Genomic DNA, 26,683 nt, shown 5'->3' with positions numbered 1-26,683 from the left:
ATATCCATGTACGTCTTTGTTTTTTTTCTAGTCTGAGCTGGTATCTGGCTTAAAATATTCCAGCTGGATAGCTCTAATATTGCTCGCTATTTTCTTGCACCCATGATGTTAGGTTGGGGTTGTGAGGGACTGAAGCCTAGTGGGAGAACGTGTAAACAGATGGGTGATGGGAAGTTGGGGTGAGGTTGCTCCTCACCAACAGTCCCGCCCACAATTCAGAAGCAAATTAAGAATTGTCTAATGTTACGCTGCAGAAAAATGTCCTAGAAAAAGACAGATTTTTTTTTACAATTTTGGCTAAAGGTGGCATAATCATAATAGAAAGACCACTGGGAACACTTTGAAAATAGATCAAAAGATGATTAAAATGGGTCTTTAAATATGGTGATTGTCATATAGAATTTTATTTCTCAAATCAATTTTGATTAATCACTTGAAATGGAGTAGGAAGAAGCAAACTTGTATGATCTCATCTCTATTGTGTTCGTCTTTTGTTTAGTTTTTTTACACACTCCACAATGTTTGTAGGAGACTGCCACTGACCTGTCTCCATCACTAGTTGCTCCAGTTTTTCTTGTAAGGGAGTCTCTAGCTGATCAGTAAAAGATGCATTCCTGGTAATCATCAGGGGTAAAAATTAGAAACGATTTGGCTTTTCACTAGCAGGCAGCAACATAAATGTCTTTATTTGATCAAACACAATGGCCAGAGTGGAACATTAGATTGCAACTATAGTGAGTGATGCTTTCAATAACCTCCAATCTTGGTTCACCTCCCATGTTGTTTGAGTTGTCATCGAATTACTGTGACTTCTGCGTTAGATTACGATGGAGGCATTTGGAGGAAGTGGCACATTCACGCTGAGTGTCCATTGAAATCTCATGTCTGGCATTTATTCAACGCTTGGATGGTTTCAACTATTTGCATATTTTTCAGAAGTGCTAATACAAGGTCAGCCTCCTCAATACACAAATATAATATAAAACAACTCTCTAATAAAACGAGAATGGAGATGTAAAATACAAAAGAAGTGACACTCACATGAGGCTATGAAAATATAGAAGAAAAAAAACATTCGCCCAGAGACAAAGCTCTTAAAGCGGGGAGGGCATGCATAATTGCTGGAGTGGGCAGAGCATTGCGAGTGTAGGTGTACCTTGGTGTTGTCAAAGGGAATGGAATGAACAAGAAAAAAGATGAATAATGGTGTGAAGGCTATGTGAGGTGGGAGAAAGGGAGCAAGGCGGCGAGAAGGACAGGAAATTGACAACGGAGGTGGAAGTAAAGGGACATAAACAAAGTGTGAAGCAAGGCTGAGCTGGCCTTTGAGGAAGACTTTAAACAAGTAAGGACAAGACAGAGACTAAGGACGAGTTGGCAGAGGCTCCAGTAGAACCAGCTGTTCCCCATAACATTGATGCTCAGCAGCAGACTAATAAGTGGAGTGAGTCAGTGGCTCCGTCTCCTGTCTGCCAGGCTGCCTGGAGGGGCTGTATTGATAATATCCCAGCCTGCAAGGCTCAATCCGTCCCCTGGGGCGTTCAGCAGCAAGTGGATGAGGAGTCCCTGGATGGTCTTTTCGCTCCACAGTGAGACGTTGCAGCAAAGGAAGAGATCTGAACAGCCTTGAAGGCAGGTACATGCTTGCACAGACACACACACACACACACACAGAACACAAACAGGCATCCTGCCAGAGTGCCTTCCACCACCTCATTTATTCTCATTTTTAGTCTCCTCTCACACGCGTACTGCGGTGCGAGGGCCACAGAGCAATGATCACATGGGAGGCGGAGATATGTTCCAGGGAGGAGATGGATGGACGGGAAAAGTGGAGAGGAGAATGACGGCTGGCGCCTAAGATCGCCCTCCTCTCTTCTCCCAGCAGAAGTGCTAATCCAGCCAGCAGAGGTGTAGATCTCCGTCTGGTCACACATGCCTGCTCCTCTCCATCTTGTTAGGGGCCGGATGGGACAGAAAGCGACTTCTTGCTCTACTTTCACTGCAGGGCTTGTTCCCTCACATTAATACCTTTACTGCTTGGTTCCATTTGTTACAAACGCTGAAGACACGCACTCAGGGAGAGCCTGGAGCTGTGAATGATGGCCATATGCAGAAGTGCGCTTATCTAAAACCCCCTGCGGCTGAGACAAAGTACAGTATGATACTCAAGTATTGCAGCCAAGGTTAACATTTAGAGCCGGTGCAGTGGTCCAATTCAGTAGTTCAGCGTTTGAGTGTGTCCATCTTGCTTTGACGGTAGGGTTCTGGGGAAAGGATCTCTGATTTCAGTGTTGGTCATGATCTTTTGAATGTCTTGGAAAAAAAAATAAAAAATAAGGTGAACAAGTAAATCATGTAATCACACCTCACAAGCAACAGCCACTGCAGCATTTTAAATCTTCGTAAGATAAATAAATCATAGAAATGAATTTAAATTTAAGAAGAGGAGTTTTGAGGGGCAGTTCAAAGAAGAAAACTGTGGAGAGCTGCACCAACAAACCTGCCACTAAAATTCCAACATAACTCAGTTATTTACTCCATGTGTATCTTTCCTAGTGTAGACCCTCTTCACACGTTTTACTTATTAAAGTTGCTGTTTTTGTAAAGCACTGAACACTGCACACCTGAACAGGAGTTTCTGTAAGATCTAGTAATTGAATCTGTTCTTTCCAGTTATGAAACGGGCACTTTAGTTTATTATTATTATCTCAACCACCAAATGCTTCCTGATTGCACTCAGCTCAGCCCCCCTCCAGGGAATGGGTCAAATGCAGAGAACTTGTCAACTACTGAGACTTTGACATTTTAACTTTATTAGTATGTCATTTTAGGTTGTTTTTTTTTTTCATTTGCATTTTTGTAGCCATTGCTTTTTGACCCTTTAAAGCTAATGTGTTGCCGGCAACAGCTACATACCACACTCTTTAACATTCCATAAACTCTTTGACCGTCAACATGAATCAGCTGATTCTGACATGGCGAAAAGCGGCTTTGCACACGGATTTTGCACCGATAAGTAACTTGCGTTGGCACTTCACTACTGTAAAGTGTTGCAAAGCTGCTTTTCTCTGCTTCAGAATCTGCAAGTAGTCAATGCAAAAAAAGTTGAATAGTCATGTTAGTTGAAAGACTGTCAACACTGGAGCTGAAGCTCTGGTGTTAAAGGGTTAAACCTAGAGATGCTTAACTTTTGCAGGAAAAGAAACAAAGTAAACATGTTATAGGAGCTAAGTGTAGAACTTGAAGCTGCTGAGATGTGTAATGCCAGAATGACCTGGCTGATGAGCAAAACGGACAAAATGCTGGGGAAGGTTCTCATTTATCTTGTTGAGTCAAAGCAACTGAATTGAAAATCTTCACCACTCAACCAAATGGCTTAATTAGTCTGACTGATGGAGCCACTAAGAGGAGGTCTATTGTAAAAGGGTTCCAAGTGGTCCTTTACTTGTGAATCTTCCGTTTTAGGCAAAATTCACAAGCTTGTCATTTTACTTCAAAGTTGACAACCTATATAGTAGCTTTTAGAAAAAAATGCTATACTAATCATGGCCTGGAATTTTCATCAGTCACTTTATTCAACTTTAAAGTTAACATCTACTTTATCTTCAGTTTAATATATGTGTATGTACTAATAACTCAAAAACTACATAGTAAGAGTACACAAATCTTTGTGAGGAGAAAGGTTTGTCATGTGTATTAATTTTATTTTTGTAGTAATTACAACAGATAAGGCGTTTTTTAATGAAAATAGAAAGCAGCGACGATCATGTTTCCTGCTCTGCTGAAAATTGTTGTGGGGTGAATGATATTCGGTTAAGTGCGGCTGGCTTAACCACGACTGACAGTGGCCTGTTCCTTGGTCAGGGCGTAAGAAGCACGTGCTTGTGGACACTTCTGCCTGAGTGGACAGGACTCGCCTCTGATCAAGGACGCACACGGGCCGGAGCGGCCTTTAAAAAACGCTCCTGCGGTTCAGAGTGGTCCTATGCCAGGGATTCGGGGTGCAGCTTGTCGTGCTGCACGCCGGGAGGAGAAAGAAAAATAAAGTGTGCTCACTGTAGTTAAACACAGTGAGGTGTGTTTCAGAGGATGTTTGACTGGCCGATCTAAAGTGTGAAATTACGTATTTCACACAGAAGGTTGATGATTCGCTGAATTCCTGCCATCTTTTGCAATGGACCGGTCAATCCCGATCGACATAACGAGCACGCCTGTTCTAGATCATATTTTCTGCAGAGAAGCAGAAGTTTGTTATGGATTTCCCTCTGATGTGGGCGGGACCGTTGGCAGAGAGTAAGCCTGTCCTCATTTCCCACTATCCATTTGTTGACACTTTCTCCCATTAGCTTACATGCCCTTACAGTCCCAACCTAACAATACTGGCGAAACAAATATGATGAACAATATCTGAGCTACCAGCCGTACAGCATTGATCCAGATTTAGGCTCGTATGAAGAAAACAAAGACGTGCACGGATCTATTTGTCTGCAAGTGGATGCATCAGAATGGAGCAGAGCTCTCCTCAGGGATCCCAGTCGCCTGCTGCGACAGGCTTTTTCCAACGGCTTTTTTCCATCTGCTTCTGAGTCACAGCAACAACTTTGTTGAGAATGTTTTGTACAGAAGATGCTTGTTCTTTCACGTATAATTTAGCTGCTGCTGATCATTTTTAATTATTCAACAGTGTCATAATGGATCAAAAAAGGAGGTAAACGTCACCAGTGTTGAACCAGCCTCCAGGGAATGTGTACATAAATACTTGATGTGGTGATTTAAAATGTTTTGCTTTTGTTAAGCAAATTTTCTGTTAAATATCATCACTTTATATTAGTGAAACTGACATACTTTTTTGCAAACAGCCCAAACCACAGGAACGATCAGAGAGAAGACAAACAGGCTTCTCCATGCGCACATGTTTGTCTGTTGGTTTATGTGTCGTTCACTAGCAGGACCCCCTGCTGAGAGCAAAGATGTGGAGGCACACATGACACACTACCAGAGTCACTGAATGTGTCCCTTTGAGAATACACACAAACAAACACAAGCAAAATGTCAGGACAACAAGGCAGGTGTGTGGCTTGGAATACTAACGAATGGCAGCGAACATATACAAGCATGCCATGCAGGCATATGCCAGTGAGCAAACACAATATGACCACTCGCAGATGAAGGAAAAAGTATTGATTCTATTTCAGCAGCCCTGCCACTGAATGTCTACGTTATATAAAGTGAATAACTACTGTAGTTCTCTAGGAGTGATGAATGAAGGGAAGGTGAACAGATGTGGAACTCATTTCCAAGTCTTGTGTGGTTGTTCTGGTCCACAGAAGTGACAGGCGGCAGAAATGGGTTCAAGGATGAACACACATGAGCTTCAGACAAGGGGTTGTGGCGGAAAAGGACTCATCTATGGCAGCTCCACATCACACCTGACAGGACTTAAAGGATTTGCGGCTAACGCCTTGGTGCCAGATACCGCGGGGCACCTTCCGAAGGTTTGTAGAAGCCGCAGCATTTGTGGGTCAGAGTTGCTTTGGCAGCGAGTGAAACACCAACAGCAAAGATGGCAGGGTTGGTCATAATGTTTTGGCCCAACTGTATTGCACAGTGCATGCTGCTGACACAGTTGGTAGAAAGGACGTTTAATCCACACACACACATGTTGTACATGGGCCATGCACATGCTACATTTGTCTGATAAGAAAGGTCAGCTTTTTATATGTCTTTGAAAGTACACAAGCCACCGCAGGCTTTAGTTTAAAAAGCTTTCGTGGAAGTAAGAGGGCGGCTATTCTTTTGGACACCTCACTCAGCTGTAATTACAGCGCACTACTTTTTTTCCCTGCTGTCATTTGAAACAGTGGATTAAGAACTGATTTGAAGCCAGACCATCTGTTTTTTTTTTTTTTTGCTCATGTCCTTCCTTATCTCATCGGAACCATTCACTTCTGAAGCAGCTCCCAGTTGCTTTTACTCTCCAAGCCAGGGAGGTTGTTCGGCTTAGCGCCCTGAAACTGGGTCAGTTTCTAAAAAAAAAGGGAGGGATAAAAACAAAGAAAAAGGTCTGGGCGCTGGCTCCAAAGCTGCTTGGACCACACACAGGTAGAGGAGAAGGAGAGTGAAAAGGGGAACGGGCAGAACTGAGCAGTACAGTCTTGTTGCTGAGGTATTTTTGGACTGTATGCTGGGGTCACGGTGCCAGACGGCCACTGGCCCCCACTCTGGTCTGAATGTAGGGGCCAAGCCGAAGGCCTCAAGGTCAGGCCCTACAGCTCTGCTGACACAGAGGAAGAGAACATGGGGGTGAGCGGACAAAAAAAAGACACTTTACTACAGGCTGCCATTACACACCCAAATAAAACCTCGGCTGCTTTCCTTCCCCTCACACATCAGGGTAAGATGGCTCACAGGTCAAGATGGAACACGAAAGACGCTCTCGTTACTGAGATGAGTGACAGGTCAGGAGTGTCGCCCATCCACAGAGCCTCTGCTGTGAAATGCAATACCTCTCTGAAGTTAATCCAAAGAGCTGCTCAGTAATGGATATCTGGGGGACAGGAGTTCACACTTTAGTGGTATTCAACTGTTTTTGTTAATTCTGCTTGATTTTTTTTTTTTTTTTTTTTTAGTAAAAGTGTCAGGTTATACATTTCTAAACCGACCTACCTAATTGTCCCTTTGTGCCCCCCATGTTTATTTTTAAACCCCAACATTTTAGGAACAGTTTAGCTATGCTAACAAATACACTCTTTGCTGTTGTTGCAAGTGTGCAGGACTATCAAAACACTAGTTTAACATGTCAGTTGTCTAAATGTAATCACTTTATTGGACTGTGCAGTAAGTAAGTTGGAAACCCCAAACAATGTTATCAGATTTTACTTTGCACCACTCCTCCCTCACCGAATGAACCAGGACTCAAACGCTGCACTGTTGATAATTCCATGGAAGTTTCCCAGACGGGTCTTTAGGCAATTGCATGTTTTTTCTACATGCAGTAGTCCAAGAAATTTGAGGACAATCTGACTTTTAGGGTACTATGAGTGACCACTGGAATCCTACTGTCCTCCCAAAGGCCTTAAATGTGCAGCTACAGTCATTTCACAATCCTAATAAATAAATGAATTATCAGATTTTTTTTAAAAAAAGGAAAGAAATTGACGGGAAATTGTTAAACTTTTTATTGCTATGTAAAATTAAAAATCCCCGCATTACCAAGGAAGAAGTCCTACTCTTAAATAAGGGAAATTAGGCAAAAAGAACATTTATGGCATGGTGAAAAAAAAAAAAAAAACATAGTGAAACATCAGCTTTAGACATTTTAGAACAGTGTAGCTGCTTCACTTTTGAATCCGATTAGTTCTTCAATCCAGGATCTCATATTTTGTTATTTTCAAAGTCTGAACACACAAAGTTACTGCTAAACACACAACACTGTGTTTGTTTCCTATCAACACACAATAAATCATTTAAGTATGTGAAGTGAGCCAGGACATGAAATTCCTAAAAATAACAACCAGTTGAATCTAAGCAGTAGATGTGCATACTAATGGCACATCAATCATTTCCCTGGCACTTGAACCTGCAGTGCAGTGGGGGGGGAAAAGGCTGCAGCAGCTCATCCCAGGCGAGTCACTGCTGTTAAAGTACAGCGTTATGGACCATCGAGCAAATCATCCTGCGTGCTAAACAATCTCTGAATCATGACAAATATCGCAGTAGTCCTCAAGACGTCAGTCCTTAAACAAGACAAATCTAACATGGAAGAGCCTTCTTTGCAGAAACAAAATGATCGCTGGAAACGTAAATCTTCAAGTATGCTCCAAACAGACTCTCTGTCTAAGCACTTCATCTAAACAAACTAAAGTCTACGCATGCATAATCTACTAATGTGCAGCCACGTTCTCTTTCTGCAACGAACTGCAAAGTGCATATCAGAAACGAGCGAAAGGTTTGGCTCTTTACATTGTGGCATTAAACTCAGCTCAAGCTTAAAGAGGCAAAGAGGCTCGGCTTTACTACGCTGACATTCAAGAAATGTGTTGCTCAACAGTGGTCCACCTAATAGTGTCTCACAAGTTTAAAAAAAAAACAAAGCATTCAGCATTCAAAAGTTCAACATTTCAAGTTGCCTGGGGTTCCCCTCTTTTACAATTATTCAGAAGTGAAAACAAGAATAAAGTCACTGTTAACAACATAAAGCCTTTGATATAAGTATGAAATCAACATTATTGTACAGACACAAAATATCTTAGACTTCAAAAATAATCTTTGTAAATCCACTTTGCTGATAAAACTCAATGTCTGCATTTTACACCAGCATTTAGTGCATAAATGAAATATGTTAAAAAAAAAAGAAGTATTGAAATAAATAAATAAATAACCCTTGCATTTGTTATTTTTTTCTTTTACAGTACCGTGACCTGTAGCTGTACAGTGAAGTATGACACAGCATATAAAATAACTACAGGTAAGGGGCGGTTTGGGCTAGAGGATATCTGTTGTCTGCTGGTCTGAATGCTGCAAACTGAACTAAACTAAACAACCTTTCAGAACCAAAAACTATCCAAAGTTGGTTTGCTGATCTTCCAAAAGGCGATTGGGCACGGTTGAAACCCCATCTGGAGTCAATAGCTGCACCAAATTCAGATCCATAGCAGGATTATTAATCTGGGTTGGCCAGAGAGCACGGGGGTTGAGGTCAAAAGGTAAGGTGTCAGGAGCCAGGGTTGGTCTGCCATGGTGACCTCAGAAGTGGTCCGTCCTGGCAGCCAAAAGGCTGCGGGAACATGGCACGGCTGAAGAGATGTGGCCAAAACTGGACGGAGGCCATTTCATGATGAACTGGGAGGTCACTGGCAGCACGTACCTGGACAGACGGACATGGACCATAGATGGAGGGATTAGGGAAAAGGATCTTTATAATGAAAGGATTAGTTCTGCAAAGGTCACAACTTTGAGGTCAGAGAGCTTTGGTTGACACCACGGCGGTACACTGCCAACTATTCACATACTGGTTTATCATTTATGACAATCACCGTTTACACAAGTCAATTTTAACAATGCTCCAAAGACAATTTATCCTAGCACCAGTTGGCCTTTGAGATATAAAATAAAGAAGGAAAACAAGAAATTTCTAAATCTAAAAAAGAAACTGATAAGAAATTGCATTACAAAGCAATTTTGCACACAAAATACTATCTTTATTTTCATATATTGTCTTTACATACATTTTTTTGTTACTCAACAAGATACAATCCAAGAAAATATTGTGTTTATTTAAAGCAGGAAAAAATGCTAAAAAAAAAAAGAACTTGTGACAATTTCTCATTGAATTTTTTTTAAAGAGCTTAAAGACTCACTCCAGTCATCTTCTGATCCATTTTCCCAGTGGAACGCTTTGTTTACGATTATGTCGTAGATTATGTCGTAGAGCAGCAGTAACTTATTAAAAATTTGCCTCTCGGTTCTGCCCCCCCCCCCCCCCCCCCCCCCCCCCCCCTTGCTGTAAGTTCTCTGATTACATGCTCTCCCATTAGCTTACAGCACCTCATACCCCCAACCTAACATTACGAGGAAAACAAAGACGTACATGGATCTGTTTGTCTACAAGCATATGCGTCAGAATGGAGCGGAGCAGGGAGCCTGGGGTCTGCAGTGTATTTTTAAATATGCTCTTTTTAAAAGTAATTTTTTCGTCTTCTCTTGGTTCACAATAATTTGAATAAAGAAACACTCAGAAATGCAATTTTGGGCTAAATTTTCTTTGTATACATCATCAGAAAAATCCCACAAAATACGTTAAAAACCCAAAAAATCCCACTTCTTAGTCTGTATTTAATCACAATAACAAGTCTTCACAACAGCTCTGTATAGTTACCGTCAAACTCCTCAGAGGTTATTCCATTGTTAGATTGCATACGTGTGTTATTATGAACAAAAATCCTCACCCATCATTCCGAGGCATAGACGTCAGTATCTTTCCAGGACCTTTCTATGACACCTTCCACCGAGACAGAGCAGTGAGGCAGCTCCTGCTAACAGCGTTCCAGTACCTGACAATGAGACCAGGTTCAGGTTGAAATAGAGTCAAGGGAACCAACCCTGCTCCAATCTTCCTTTGTTACTGGAAATGAGTCAGACATGGTGTCAGAGCAATGTGAAATGAGATGATCAGATCCTGAGCAGGGTAAACTGCTCTAACAGAGACTGCTGTTTACAAGACGGGAACCACACAATATTCTTTTTCAACTAATCAGTACAAACCATCATAATTAAATTTATTGATTTTATCAGCAGAGATGCACTGTAACTAAAACTGTCTCCCTTTTAAGACTTTTTAGATGTTACAAAATACATATCGTTTATATATGTGTGGCACTTTTTTTGGTACACAGGGAGGCCAAACGAAGTAGATCATGCTGAAGTCCTTGAGAATGTTATAAAGAAGTAGCCTTCTAATCAAAAGTGACCTCGTGGAGAATGAATCTTTGGCCCCTGAGGTTTGTTGGTGATACCACGTTTTCATTGAACAATTCTTGAACAAATGAGCAGAGCAGCATCTGTCTTAACACAGGTTCAGACCTAAGAGAGTTGGACAGAATTCAAATTAAACTGATTTGGTGGATTCAGGATTTTATTGAAACAGCTTTAAGGGGGCTGTGGGTCTCCTTCAAGCAAATAATCTTGGTAATCTGCACCCTGACAGAGTGAGCCCAAGTAAACCAAAGACGGTAAGAGACGTGACCACTGGGTTTCTAGAGAAAAACAACAGACAGAGCAAGTCCAAGGAAATCACATAAAGGTTGGAAAATGTGGTGTAGCAATGAGATCATGGGCTTAAAAATATGTATAATATTCATACGGCTAATAAGATACGCCATATTTTTGTCATTTTTATTTTATTTCTGATTTTAAATAAAAACGGCTCCCAAACAAGCAGCTATTATGCTGCATTCACACCAGACGCGATTCAATGCTAAGTCAGATGCAATCTGAAGTCCTTTGGGTGTCGGCCGCGATGCTTTCAGTGACTTCATAGCAAGGTAAAAAATAAATCTGATATGGCTGATCAATGCAGGAATTTTTGTCCTGAACTTCCATCCATTTTCTTAACCCGCTGGGGCTGCGGGGTTGCTGGAAACTGTCCCGGTTACTGTTGAGCAAAGGCAGGATACACAAGTCGCCAGCCTGTCACAGAGCCCCTGGAGCTGGAGCAATCGCGCCCGCTACAATAGCACCTGTGGTCTGTGACAGGCTGCCGACCTGTCCAGAGTGTGTCCCGCCTTCGCCCAACAGTAACCGGGACAATCTCCGGCAACTCAGCGTAGCAAGTGAGCAAGGCGCTCGCTATGCTGGCCCGCAGGTGGTTGGCTGCCCGTCAGACTGACAGCCGCCGCGAGTGCTGTCGTTGCGGGCGCGATTACTCCAGCTCCATGGGCTCATGATGTTTATCTTCTTTTCATCAAGACAATAATAAAAAGATCCTCCAGTTTTCATTCTAGGGTTTGTGTGGGACAGAAATTCTTCAAACTGGACCACAGAGAGAAAGAAATAACATTCAAAATGGCCGTCACATCCAGGAGCAGCTCCTGCAGTAAATGATGATGTGAGCATCCCTGAATGATCTGGTGAATCTAGACACAGTGACGTGCTTGCTGGCGCCTCTGTAGAGCTCTCCAAAACTTATCAACCCAAGCTACTCGCTCAACATCATCCAAGTTTTTCATGATGTGGCAACGAATTAAGTCCAGAAAAACATTGGCTGTTGCTCTGCGGCCGGGGCATCAAGGTGTCAAGGGCAGGCGTCAAGCAGTTAATATGATGCATGTCAAAAGAGAGCTGGCGTGAATTAGACACGAGGATGGGATCCAGTGTGAATGCAGCATTACTGAGACGTTTTAACCCTTGTGCTATGCAAGGCACTTTAACGTTGGGAGTGGGGTCATCTGGACCCCACAAGACAGTGCGCTGAACCTTTTTTTCCTCAATGATATGTCATCTTCACTGGTGTCCATGGATTACATGAAATCCTCTTCACCTTTATCCACCTTTCTCATGGTAGGGAGAACACCTGAATGTAAGTGTGGGCTCTTTTTGACCCCACAAGATAGCGCAAGGTTTAAAGCAGCTTGTTCTGTTTCATGTAAAAATAAACCAAACCAAACAATGGTGTGAAATCTGAACCATTTCTGTTATTTTTAATTGAAAACCTTTTGGTTCTGGATTTTCATTTTTCTCAGTCTCAATAAAGCACCTATAATGTATTCTGTTGATGTTACACATTCTTAGTAGACCTGTCTTTAATGAAAAACTGAAACTTACACTGACTGATCCAAAAGTTACACATTTTTCTATTTCATCCTCAGTATTTCCCTTTGGTTGGCAACCTTAGCTTTGCACTTTCTTTTATTTCACATTATGATGTAAAGGTATGTCAGATTGTTGGTTGTATACATTACAACATGTATCCTTTTTTCAGCCAATAGTATATTCTATCATTCTCATTATTGAAATGGACAGAGCTGTGATTGTTTTCATTAGTTTGTGGTTGGATGTTACACATCTATTTCCAGGTTTTATATTCCAAGCAGAGTCATGGAAATTGTATTAAAAAATGAAAAAAAAGGGAATTGAATATTAAACATTTACGAAATGTAGAGTGAGCCTATCAGCATTTTTCTGTTATTCACTTTGAGAATATTCAGTTCATAAAAAAAAGGAAAAAGGAAAAAAAATACTTTAGTAGTGGCTAGTAATGGAATAGGGGGTGGGGGTGGGGCTTTTCATATCGAAGCGGCTGCTCTCTACAGGCTATGTTTAATTGGACCCTCAGTCCGCATCTTCCAGGTTCGTATTTCTTTTGATCACTGGCCTTGGAAACTTGGTGAGTGCTTGAAGCAAGGGGGAGGCTTTGCCTCAATTCATCAGCAGTGATGGACAGATGCTGCATCCAAATCTATACATCCAAAGCTGCTATCAGCTGCTGTTATCTCTAAAGAAAAAGCTGATCCCAAGTCGTCCATTGAAATGCAAGAGCCATGGTGTATTAGGAAGAGGCTAGACTTATGATGGAGAGTGAAAGCCTGTCAGGATCACTGATGTAATGGTAAACCAAGAGGTACAAAGAGGCTTGAAGCTGTCTATGCCCTAAACTCAGCCCAAAACCCCAATTAAACCTAATTACTGCCATGCTCTTCAGACAAATGAAAGTTAATAGAATCTGAAACTTTTGTCATTATTGGAAAGTCGTCTTTAAGTTTTGACAGTAATTCCTGGCTTAACAAGAAACTCATTAGCGGGGTTATTTGGCTGCTTCCTCTCATCTGCCCACACAGAAACAATGACTTTGCTCCAACCCATGAGGCTGTTGAAACACTTGATCAGAGCTCTCCACGCAGGAAAGGGTGCTTGAATAGAAGCAGGCAGTTGTGGTCAATAGTGGAGACCCTGTGGAATCCAGTTAACAGACCAACTTTAACCTGCGCTAAAAGCCACATGTGTAGTAATTTGCACAATATGAGAATGTTGACTTCTAAGTCAAATACAAGATTTTACTCAGGAACGCTGAGTGTAAAACAAATTAACACCTAAATAAAATTGAAAAAAAGTTAAAGAAATATCAAATGTGAGGTACTTTTGAAATATATATTGTTTTATTTACTCTGTGCTTTAAAGTATCACATTTAATTTTTTCATGCACAAACAATTATGCTCTTGAAGTGACACTGATAGTTTCTTTGTCTTGTTTTTCTGCCTGTCTAAAGTGTATCTTCATGGTGAATAAGAGTACACTCTCACAACAGTCACTAGAATTTATAGGTGAAAAATAAAATATGGGTACCCTGAGTAGGTTGAACGCAACACATTCTCACACAACAGTGCTTAGTTAGGAAAAAAAAAGGAAAACAAGCATTTCGGGGCTGCATAGGTGAGCGGATGCACAAAGCCACAAGATACTAAGGAATCAGCTGAATGACAGCAGCCACGTTGTTAAAAGTGAAAATGTGGCAGTTTAGTTTATCCATCCAATGGTACTATGACACATGTGAAGCAAAATTCTATGCCACTGTATGAAGATGAAAACCCTCACATTATTACCATGCAAATAAGAAGTTATATTGGCACAAGGGATGCCTGAATTGGGTTAGAGATTTTCCCCTCCAATGCATGATTGAGGATAAAATCCTCCAACCACAAGCTGGTTTACACATCCAGCTCTGTGTTTAGCAATCTGATTCATGGTTCTGATCAAAACCAAATTAACCATATTATGCTACTTGTGCCATTTATTAACAGCATTACAATGAATCAACTCAAAGTGAAAGAACAAAGCAAAGTAAAAACAAAACAGGAGACAATCCTCCATCCATTTTCAGAACCTGTTGAATCCCTTTCAGGGTCACAGGGTTGCCTGAGCCAACCAAGCTGCTATTGGGCGAAGACAGGGCACACACTGAACAGGGCGCCAGTCTCTTGTGGGACCACACACACACACACTTACACTCAGTAGACAATACTTTTCGATAAGATTATAAAGGATGATGTCCCCTCAGGAAATCTGGTTTGCTGCATTACCAGATGACATGACATTTACGAAAACACGTTGGCACAATCACAACAATCAGCTGAGCAGCAATAGGTCAGAATCTGATAAGTATCAAACAGTTTTGTGGCTGTTAGATTTTCACTGCCATAGGACCAAAGGAAAAACCTGCTGTGCGTCCACCTATGAGGGACAATATCTGTGACCAGACAGTAGAGGAGTGAAGGAGGAACGGACTGAGTGTTTGTTGACTTCCTTCCAGCTCTTTCAGTGATTTTTCTATAACAGGTAGGGCAATTCCCATCAGTTTTCTAAATGTGGTCACTGCCCCTAAGATGTTTTTTGAGAATCTGTAGCATTTCCAAACCACTAAATGAAGGAGAATGTTCAAATATTCTCAAATAAAGCTGAAGAGTACCTAAATATTTTATCATGAACAATAAAAAACACAGATTTCCTTAGCAAAGGCCGTCTCTGCTGTGCTTTGGTGTGGCTGCACTTGACCCAAGAGTTTTTAGGTTGGTATTCAAGAACTAAGACACTTGTAACTTGTAACTGACTGTCTGTGTTTCATTGATTAAAGTGGGTGAGGATGTTTACTTCTTCCTTAAGTCTATTACCATTCTTTGGTTTTCAGGTTAATGTTAGCTTTGATGTTTTAAACAAATTGAGGAAGAAGTAACACTGTCCCATGTTCCTCTTCTTTCTCGTGTAAAAGGCTTATTAAAAAGCGAATTATCAGATTAGTGACGTGCTTGTTGGTAAAAGTGAATCTGCATGAGGTTGTGAATTAAATAAGTAAAAGTGACAACAAACACATCCCCAAGGGCAACCGGGGCGGTTTATTCTTTCTCTTGAAAAAGACTTGCCAATCCTTACTTGTTGTACTCCACTAAAAAGAAAGTACCTGGTTCATTAAACCAAAATGTGTGAGATTAAGCATTATTTATCTATAAATTTAGCAAAAACCCATTTTAAATAGTTAAATGAAAAATCTACCAATAACATCTTAGAAAGCATTTCTAACTTTTCTAGGTGCATGGAATAAATGCAGTAAAAAGAATGGTATCTTCCACTCCTCTACAGGTCTTACATGCAGATGACAAATTGTCTGATGAACTCTGAAGAGGTGTTGGATTTAGGTAATTATGATTATTTTAAATGTAAAATTGAAGCGCTTTATCACCATGGATGTCAGTGAAATGGGACAAACGTCATTTGGATTTGAAGGTTTGGAAGTTTTAGAAATGTGGTTGTGTTCCAAAGGACAGGGCTGTGTTGGTGTAGTGAAATATTTAAGATTTCTGTAAAAACAAATTGCTGAGCACAGTTCTTTAAAGCATGTCCATGGATGATATCCAGCCCAGAACTTTTTAGGGGTTTGCTAATTCTAAAGTGACACAGTACTTCCAGTGCATCTTTCACATGTTGGTAGCAGATCGGTGTCCTTTGCTGTTGACCTGTGGAAGAAGCCATTTAGCTGATTTCCCAGAGAAGTTTCATCAGTAATTGGTGGGAATAAGAAAGGTGTTTCTTTGCCCTTATGCAGAACACTGTTCTTTGCTTTTAGCCCCTGCCATCCCCTGTCAGCTTTTTTAAATGGAATTTAGAATTGATAAAAATTTAAGTTTTTCTTTGTGAATCCCATTGTATAAAGTATTTAGTTAATTGTAGGAGTCAATCTTCTTTCAGGAGCCAATTTAGCTGAGCAAAGACCCACAGATTGTAAATTTCACAAGTCGATACAGTTTGTCATCACTACAACTTGATCATTAATGTCTGGTGAGTTAAAGACCTTCCATATTGTGCAGTCAAAGCACAATATACAATTGAGGATTCACAATTCTATCTCAAATTTGGACAAAACTTTTTTAATGTGCTTTTTAAAAACTCACAATGTGCACTGTGTGCAATGTGCACCCAATTCTCACTCCATGTGAGAATTTTACACTTTTGTTTAGTCCATGAATGCAGGCCCGTGTTATGCCAAGCTGTGCCTGCCATAACTTGCATGACTTTAATGGCGTACACTTGTATAGTGCTTTCCTACCCTTTCCTTGAAGGCCTAAAGCGCTTTACAGTCCCAGTCCCAGACACCCATTCACACACATTCATACACTAATGGCAGCTCCGCTGCCGAACACTGGCGCCAACCTTCCACCAGAGGCAAGGAGGGGCTCAGTGTCTTGCCCAAGGACACTTCGACAAATCAAACCTGCAATCTTCTGAGGTCGCCCCCCCTAGTGCTGCACCACGGCCGCCTTGAATGTAGCCAGAGAATGCACAGCTCAGCAAAATGTCAATTTCTCATGTCATTGGTCAAAATAATCAAATATTGTTTCGGTTGTTAAAACTTTGACTGTAATTGATATTGTCAAATTGATAATTCAAAGCTGTAGTCTTCATTTTTATATTATAATGGCACAAACTATATACTGGCAGTATCATATGATCATAAAAGTACCTGCAGATGAATATCTGAGAGGTTGTTAACGACTGTCAATCATCGTTTGAACTTATTTAAGAACTGCATCCCTACTTTTTGAGCCACTATTCCAGAAACAAACAAATGACCCATTACCCTCTACCTATTCTTAATGAACCGGTTAAAATGTATTATTTACTACCTTGTTTTACCCGTGATTAAGATTGTTTGGCCCTGAATAAAATTAGCATTTGATTATTTGGCCCAACTAAATTTGTAAGTAAATAGCCCTATAGTATTTAGGAACAGCGATGCCAAATAGACAGAAACACTAAATAACAAAATAATTTTAAAAATCATCAGTCTCCTATCATCTCCTAAAACTGTCATTTGTGGACAAATGGCTGCCGTCTTCACGTCTTACTGGGATGTAAGATTTTAAGTAGCAACCAGACGTTGTGAATTAAAAACTATTTATGGATCATGACAAAGTCTGAACACGCCACAAAAACAGCTGCCAAGAGGGGGGTATGCTTCGGCGTTGATCTTTAAGACACAGTTACTGTTGTCTACAAATTTACACTCCTTCTGAAGTGCATTGGAAAAGAAATTCGACCTAAGCTTTGAGAAAAATACTTTCAAGATGTTAGCCAATCAAATTCCTCAATTTGTGTTTAACTATAAAAGAAAAACCAGCAACAACCCCAAGATCAACATCTCTATTAACTGTTTTTATTTTTTTTACTTGAAATAGAAGTTTATAAAAACAAAGTCTGGGTGATTATATTTGCTTTGCATAAAATAACAGGAGCTGGTCACCTTCCAGTAGTTTTAGTGATATGATTTTTCTTTGACGGGAAGTTTTTTTTGTTTCATTTATTGTCATATGTCCCCAAAAAGTTTATCTGTTAGTTGTGTGTTGAAAGTAAAAACAGGTTGAAAATAATATTTGAAGTCTAACAAAAGTAGTGTGGCTGTATGCAGGAGGGATGAGGGCATGTACAATTTATTCTCTTGTGTTTAGCATATGCATCAATGAGAAAATAAACCTAATTGCTTCTCTGCTTTCTGAAGTGGTGTTAGGTCACACCAGCCCTTTACATGCCTCATGTAGAGCCGTGTGTCGTTTGTGTTGTGGAGTGCAAGCACATGGTGTAAAGCCAATTCGTTATTCAGTCTTCTTGTAACAAGAAGAGCGTGGTTAGAAGATTGATCATGGCACTAAAGCGAGGAAGGTGAGGCTCTCAGATCCCATTAGGGCCACTTGTGCTGACAACACTCTTGTGGAACTGTACAAAGCTGTTGACTGAAGCACTGAGTGAAAGAAGTGGCAGCTGGGTATGTACTGCAAGCAGGCTAAATGGTTGCAAAATTGACAAAGTTATCCAAACAGTCTGAATCTGCTTCCGTCTCCTTTTTAAACTGTTTGTAAAGCGCTTGTTTACATTTTGTAGCTGCAAGTATTTCGAAACACTTACAAACTTTTTTTTTTGCTTTGTATTAATCACCTGCTCATTTTGATGTAGGTGAAGGAAACAGAATCAAACATGCATGACTGTTGGTTCTTAGCCAAAGCAACCATCTAAGAGCAACACTATGCCCAAAGCGGTGACAGAGTGCAGAAGATAAGTAGTGATTGTGCTTAAGGATGGGCAGGGCAGGGGGCGGGGGGGGGGGTTTAGCAGAACTAAACCAAGCAGAGACCTGCATCGAGGGGCGAAGAGACGGTAGAAGAGGAAGCAGCAGCAGCAGCAGGAGTGGAGCCATGGGTAGAGGCCGGTCCGGCAGCGAATGGTAAGCTTTTATTTTACACAGACACATAGAAATTAAGAAGAGACAGACCACTGCATGCCTAAAGCTACTCCCAGGTATACCTGCTGAAAAACAATGCGCATTCAGTTGTGAAATTGTTAATAATGTAACCCAACACCTACCGTATTTTTCGGAGTATAAGTCATTTTTTTTCTTTGCATAGTTTGTCCAGGGTGCAATTTATACTCATGAGCAACTTAGTAGTGATTTTAAAAATATATATTGGGTCATATAGTTGTTATTTCACACTAACAACCGGTTGCCCTTTAGCGGTTGTTTCCCACTAACAACCCCTAGAGGGCACTGTAGGTGTGTGTATCAGTATTTGCTACTGACAGCAATGCAGAAGAAGAAGCAACGTCCAAAACAAACATGGTGGACATCCGGAGTGTTCTCTTCCTGAACATTATGATATTTTTCTTATTTGCATCAACACAATGTTATTCTTGTTTTTATTTTTTCTTCCCTTTGACTAACGCAAGACTGGAAGTAAAAAAAAAATGCTGCAGACGCAAATTTAAAGCATGAATCGTGTACCATTACGCCGGGCTTAGCGGATTTGTTCAGAGGCATTGCACTTTTCTCCCGAAAGTGCAACTTATATATGATTTTTCTTCTATATTACGCATTTTTTGGTTGCTGGGATTTAGACTCCGGTGCGACTGATACTCCAGAAAATACATATTTTAACAGCTGAGGTTTCTAATACAGTAGGCACAAAGTTATAGTCTGTTAACATATGAGCAAGAGTTGTGAATCATGTAAAGTGAGGCCCCAGGAAAAAAAAAAGAGCCTCTCTATCGTGAGGTCATTTGCCGCTTAGGCTCATCTGGATTCTAATTGAATTAAGAAGGCCTCTAGGGGCCCCAGGCTAACCTGAGGACTAATCTGTGGGCCATTATTTCCTGTTAACAGCCCTCTCTCTTTCCCTCTCCCTCTCTCCCAACCCAGATCGCACCCTGTCTGCCCGCCCAGAGCATGTGTGATTTAAAAGTTCACTCATTCCTAACTTGTGCGGCTGTCCCCCATGGGGATCCGTGTTAAAAATAGAATAAGGCTGATTTTTGCTTGTTTGTTTTATCAGGGTTTCATGAAGAAGACGATGGCTCCAAGGCACCATGGAGGGTGGTGGTGGGGAAATGTTTCCTAAGAGAGGTTTAATGATGATAACCGCTTCATAGCCCATGGTAGCCTCCTAAAAAGAGTTTATTTCTTCACATTTTTTATGTTCAGACGAATGAAACCAACTTTACACCTGGGCCTAAATATAAGAAGAAGACATGAAAATTAATATTTACAGTAGCTCTCATCTCTGTGTATTTTTAGCTCCTGTATTTGGCTCTTGATTAAACATGATTTTACTCTGTAAGAACAGTACACCTGATTGCCAAACACTGAAACCACCTGTCTAACATTATAAAGGCTTAATTGGGGATCGCCTATCACATCTTGAGGTCATGATATCCTGATGATCTCCAGTGAACAGCTCAAAGATCCTTTTAGGTTGTACAATTAAAATAAAAATACAAAAAAAAAAACTCTGCAGGAAGATGTTTCTATCTCTAAGAGTTTACGATTTCATTTATGAGTGATATTCATTTAGGGTATATTTTTGAATATATGTGGTGCAAAAGCTTTTTCTGTTAAATAGAATTAATTTCATTTAATTAAGTTTAAGGATATATTTTTTTAAACAGTTAACAGAGATAAATAGTCTTCAAAGAGCTAAAGATGAGCATGACAAGCAGAGTGGAGCCTAATCTGAAGAGACTCTTGAAATGTGTCTTTCAGTCTTCTTCAAGTCTGTATTGCAACAGAAATGGTGGAATAATTACTCAAAAGGGCGATTTCCGCCTCACCTGGTGTCATCCCATTCAGGGCTGAGTCCACTCAAAGAGCCGCGGGACTCAGACACAAACTTGTAGACGACCAGCAGGCAGTCTCGGCACAGCTGGACCAAGCGGCGGCAGCACTGCAGCTCTTGCGGTGATGCCACCTCACTGCTCTTGCTAAAGATGGTCTCCCACGATGAACTGCAGAGCAAAAGTCGAAACAAAGGCACCAGATTTAGATGATATCATGTCTTCACAGGGATGTACAATGATCTGTTTATGTGTGATGAATGCACACGAAGAGGCGAGTTCTTTCACCGCACTCGGGGAAATGTATTTGCCTACATCCCTGCGAACACAGACAGGCGGGAAGACACACAGAGGAGGGATTAAACAAATCCAAGTACAGTTAACCCCTTCTCCGATCCTGAACATACCCCTGACTGTGAGAGAGCTTTAACAACTAAGACACACAACCCCAGGGGGTACTTTTGATGTCTTCCCCTTTTTGCTCCTTGGGAGGCTTCTTCTGAAAGGGTTCAAAACTGCATGTTTCTATTCTCTCCCTCCTAAGTCGTTTTCAAAGCTCGTTGAATTCATTACTCACGATAGCTGCTAGGCCATTTGACTGAAGACACAGAGCAGTGTGTGTGCGTGGGGGGGGGGTTCAGGTCACGTTTGGTGTATACATTTTGAGGTGCACCGCCTCTCTGTCGCTCCATTATACAAGGCCCCCTAACGGTTTCATCTGTTTTGAGTCGCGGCCTGCTTTAAAGGGAGGGGGCAGCACGACAGGATAGCAAGCTAGCTGAAGAACACGCTGAGATCAGACAAAGGCTGCACGGGGCGCAACATGGGGTAGCTTAGCAGGCTAATCCTCTGGCCAGGACCCCTCCACCCAGTCTGCCATTTCATACAATGTCTCAGTTTCAGTCTCTCCACGCTCTCTCTCCGCGACCACGTCTATCTCACCATGTGTCTCTCTCTCTGCTTATCGACCACTTCATCTGTGTCACCTGCTCACTCCCTTCCATGCTTGACTCCAATTAAGACTCCCAAGGAAGTACGGCGGGAGAAAAATGGAGAGCTGAGGCATCGACTCGAGTTACTCCCTCTGAGCCCTCTGTGTCAGGGGAAACACGCAACTGAACAACTGAACTATAAAGAAAATGTGGAGGGGGGGGACACAAGAGGAGGTCATATCTTTATCTCAGAGGAAATAAGAAGGCAACAGTACAGTCAAGTGTCGGCAGAATGGTATGATTTCTACATTTGAGGGTTTATAGGTAAGAAATGAAGCACTGTGCTGTACATCTTTTGTTTTTCAGAAAAAACAAATAGTGATAAACAAAGAACGTAAATACATGCTGTTATGTAATGTACACAGTGCTCACAGGCATGAAGTGTGATTACTATTCATGTTGTCTCTAAGGAATTAGGAGACAACATTCTACTCATTAGAGAATGATGCTTATGATTGCCCCCCACCCCCTAGTCATCATTTAAAATCCCACCTGTACTAAGGTGATGAGGCAGTTTTTATTTAGAGGCGCTACAACTGTCTTTTGTATTTACAATTAATTTAACACACAATATGTGACAGAAAAATCCATTGAACAAATGTTTTTATATATCCGCACAAAATGTTTGTGTAATACACCCCTGACACTTTATTGCGTTATTTCTTCATTTTATTTTAGTACAATTATTGTTGTTATTTATTGTAATTTAGTGCTATTTCTTAGCTGTTATTTATTTTAGTGCCTGTAGATTTCTGAGCCATAGTAACAAAGCTATTTCCCCACCGTGGGATGAATTAAAGTCTTATCTATTGAAGTTCTCTCTAAAACCTAAATGCAGCTCTTAACTCTCTGAAATTGGATCATAAGTATTTAAAATGAGTCCACATGTTAATAAACATTTTGCATATATTTGTCCAGCTTTATTAAAAAACAAAAGTATTAAACATTTATTTCATAGTTCCAGAAAAAAATGTTTTAGAGACAAAATAACATTCTTCCTTGTGCTATTTTAGATGACCCCCACCCTTGCATTGATGTGTTCTCCCTACCATGACAAAGGTGGATAAAGGTGGAAAGATTTCATGTAATCCATGGACACCAAAGAAGATCACAAATCATTGAAGAAAAAAAGGTTCAGAGCACTGTCTAGTGGGTCTAGATGATCCAACTCCCAATGTTAAAGTGCCTAGGATAGCACAAGGGTTACAGAAGACATGCTGGTCTGTCAAGCTTGGGATTTGCTGAAAAAAAAAATCTTTATGCAGCTGCTTGATTTTCCCATAATCAATACAACAAAAACATGCAGCATTTGTGTTTGAACACAAAGTGTCGAGTAATAGATTTTTGTTTTAAGGCACTAAGCGTATCAGTTCTTACATTTAAACCAGATAATTGAAACATACAGACCTTGTTTGCTTTTTAATTATTGAATTCACTTTAAATTTGCTTAGTAACTGAACCACGACACAGCTGTGGTCTGGCTCAGAAAGCCCTACCCGGTGTTGGAAAAGCAGTTCCACAGACCCTGACCATGACTCCACAGCAGCCTGTTGAAAACGCGGTTAAAAAGTCGGTAGAGGTGGAGACTCTCAACATCAGGCTCCCTCCAGATCCGCTGTAGAGCTAAACGGACATTGGTGCGGACAATATCCAAAACCTAAGAGACAATCAAAGTAAGAGATGAAAAAATGAGACAAAATCCAAGTATGACAATTTATGTAAAGTACAAAGTTTATATTTATGTTCCCATGCTAAATTTATAAGAATTAGAAACATTCCTTTTTTTTCTTTTGGTGATGTAACCTTTAAAAGTAATCATGGAGCCTAGTGCATTTGCTCATTAACAAAGAAAAGTACATTAAAGTGTACAAGAAAAAGAGTTTAGACACAATTATCACTGAAATTACTTTTTTTTTCTAAATCACAGACGTACAGTATAATGAGTGCCTCAGCATATATTCAAGACATGAAGCTCGCTGTATGTCTCATTTGTGTGTGTGAGGCTGTAGTACAGGCAGGACGAAAAGTGTTGGGGCAGACAGTGGAGAGGCTGGGAGAGGACTAATTGCTCCACCAACGTCAGTCTTGGAGATGAGGTGTCAGAAGTTCCTGGGCTGTCTATGGACACCTGCGCCAGCCTTCCATCTTTCTCTTTTTCCCTTCCCTCCCATCTCACTGCCTTCTTTTCCTCCCTCTTCTTTTTTTTCACCCTGCACATTGCTGAGCCCCTTTGACTTTGATTCTTCCCTCCTCATTACTGAAGTGCCCATCCATCTGTGTGTAGGTGAGTGTGTGTTTGCAATGTAAAGAGTAAGATTTCCCCACAGCAATAGGGGCCAGCAAGACATGCATATGCACTCAAACAGACAAGCGAGTAAACACGCACAGAAATGTTTTGGTATGGTAATCAGAAGGCAGAGCGGTGGGCGCTGCGTCTCTGACCTCTGCCTGCTGATCATTAGGCTGTTTCACTCCAAATAAACATCAGCTCAAACCACCATCACCAACAACACAGCTGAGCACAGTGGTGCAAAAAGCAGCGGCTGAGAGATCACATCATTACTGACACGCCTTCTGGATGCCATTTCACGTCTGGTACCCTTCTTCTGTTTTGTTTACATCCTATTTGGTGTCTTTGCCTCCTGTTCTGACACAGTAATGATCTTCATGCATGTCTGTTTTTTTTCTCTGAAGTTTGATTTGGTGATATTTTTGTTTTTTAAAAGTTGTTCAAAGGCTTTCAAAGAAAAAAGGTAGGAGCACCAACATTTTGTCATGTTTTTCATTTTAACAAAATCCCATTCTGCAAGGGGTGACAGTTGCCACGCAATGACAGCAAAAGCAGGCAGCTTATGCCCGTGCCAAAATATAAATGTGTCCCAACTGCAAACTTATATTTAAAGTATAGAAGCACTTAAAGCTTTTTCCCAGTCCACCTTAAACCTCAAATGTTTTTTTTGCATCTTGCTAATCATGTTTAAAATTGTAAAGAGTAAGTTTCTTTTGAGATCACAGGATGTACCAACTACACTCAAATACAAAACAGGTCATCGTAGACAACAGTCCAGTCAGATTTGAAGTCATTCAGGCTACTTTGTGCTGTGTATGGTGGAAGAATGATTATTTTTTTCAGGATAAGACTGGGATACCTAAAGCAAGATCTTGATATCTGTCACGGAAAATTAAAATTAGTGACACACTTTTAAATGTCTTAAATAGCCTGAAGTAATTTCTCCAATAAAATTAAAATTGTAAGACATTAAGGAGAATGGTTAATAGTTGAGTCTGTGGAGAGTCTCATTCGCCCAGGTCATAATTTTGCTAGTTCTGTTCTCCGATGTCATCAGTTGTTATTGGTAGATGTAAGACTAGAAGCCTTTACACTTCCAGGTTTTTTATCTGCATTGTGTCCTGTGGTCTGACATTCTACTCAAGCAAAGCTCCAAAAGCCCAGCCAAAACAATAGTATTTACTGCAGTTAGAATTCCACTGTGAGACTCACCTTTCTTTGTTTGGTTGAGTCCAGCTTGACCAGCCAATAAGAAGCCACCTTTGGTTTGTGGTATTTCCAGTTGTCGAGGATCTGTAACATTTATATTGTAAGATATATTTAAAGTGAAATAGCCTGTGGAATACCTATATGCTTCCCCTAAAAGAGATACTGACAGTAGAGTATCAAATTAGCACACCAGAGGTTGGATTATTTGTATTTTAAAACACACTTTTATTGGATTAAAAAAAAAAAACTTTTTACACAAAACCCTCTGGTTAAGGTGCTTACACGGCTGTCATCATTCATAGAGCTCAAATAAGAACTATGCAAACTGAATATTTATTATACCAGATTATGTTGGACTATCAAATTTGCTTAATTTTTGCAGATTTGGTTGCTATGAAAGTGTCACAGACTATATGCACTTAGTTCCAAAAGATAAGTGCATATAGTCTAAGTAGGCAATGACTAAAGCAACAAGGTGAGACATTTATTTTCCACACAAACTATCTAGTTTGCAGTTTACATAAAACCATACCTAGTGAGAAGCAAAGCATTTAAATGATCACTTCATATTTCTAATGGCCGGCTTGGATTCTCTGTAAGGTTAAAAACAATCTTTTTTTAACTTAAAACTTAAACTGCTTTTTTGGTTAGTTTTTATGGCAGAATAACTGCACACTGGAGATTACACTCTCCAGATAGAAGCATGTTCGGATCCCAGTTGAAAAAAACCCTTTGTCTATGACTTTTTCTATTTGTATGCACTTACTTTCAGTTGCAACAATTCCGTGTGTCTACAGGCAGTGTTGTTGTTGTCATGTTGACATAGCCTGTACTTTCCCACTGGTGCAAATGCATGATACGATCCAGGATAGATCCCTTGCAAACAGCACTCTCGCTGGAAGCTCCAGAGTAAACTCCAGAGGATGCACAAAAGTACATTCAGTTGGTTTTACATAATTTCAAACTTTGATTTTCCTCTATGTCTACTATAGTCATAGCTACTTCCTTGACAATCTGTTAACCAAACTTTAAACAGAGTCCTTGGTTGGATTTGAGTTTTAGAACCATGAGAATGTTGCTTTGCCTCTAAATAGTCCTCACAGTGCAGCAGTTTGAACCACAAGTACACAAGCACAAACATCCTTATCCATCCTCCCAAGCACACGCGCAGGAATCCCCTAAACACACACAAACATCACAACAAGCACAGATGGAGCAGCAAAGTATACAGTAAACATTTAGTCCATATTTTACTCTGTTCTCAACAGGAACCTGCAGGAAAAAAAGTGATAAATTGTTGACTGCAGCACATCACTAACACTCCCTGCTAATTGCCAAGTACGCTTCATGCTAAGTGGTCACATTGTGTTTTATACAAATTACTGTCAATTTAAGAACAACAAAAAAGCGCATGTGATACATTTCACCCTTTACTGGGCGTAACAGAAGATTTTAAGTAAAACACAAAGAAAGCAGCTACCCGGAAACAAGATTGCCTTTTTGCCAAGTAAACACTCTTCTCCCAAGGCAACAAGTTGACAGTACAGG

At 40.6% G+C, this 26,683-nt stretch overlaps 1 protein-coding gene across 5 annotated transcripts in view; it reads right to left on the bottom strand.

The window, feature by feature from the left end:
• Positions 1–8,729: 8,729 nt before the first annotated feature.
• Positions 8,730–26,683, bottom strand: part of ttll7 (tubulin tyrosine ligase-like family, member 7) — a 77,302-nt gene continuing 59,348 nt past the window's right edge. For 2 of the 5 annotated variants that reach the window (XM_020702299.3, XM_078945797.1), the window contains 6 exons: positions 25,139–25,219; positions 23,133–23,293; positions 20,642–20,815; positions 18,675–18,769; positions 9,951–10,055; positions 8,730–8,869 (listed from right to left, as the gene is read on the bottom strand). In XM_020702299.3, coding sequence (XP_020557958.1) covers positions 9,973–10,055; positions 18,675–18,769; positions 20,642–20,815; positions 23,133–23,293; positions 25,139–25,219 — 594 coding nt within the window. In that variant the 3' untranslated portion in view covers positions 8,730–8,869; positions 9,951–9,972. Of the gene's footprint in view, positions 8,870–9,950; positions 10,056–18,674; positions 18,770–20,641; positions 20,816–23,132; positions 23,294–25,138; positions 25,220–25,874; positions 26,050–26,683 lie in introns of those variants that run through there. The other 3 variants (XM_004067739.5, XR_002289955.3, XM_078945798.1) reach the window with 3 other exon arrangements.

This window comes from Oryzias latipes, chromosome 4, assembly GCF_053564925.1.
Source record: "Oryzias latipes strain Hd-rR chromosome 4, Olatipes_Hd-rR_3.1".
NCBI classification, from domain to species: domain Eukaryota; kingdom Metazoa; phylum Chordata; class Actinopteri; order Beloniformes; family Adrianichthyidae; genus Oryzias; species Oryzias latipes.
The sequence above is the reverse complement of the archived record's forward strand: the minus strand, read 5'-3'. Positions and strand labels throughout refer to the sequence as shown.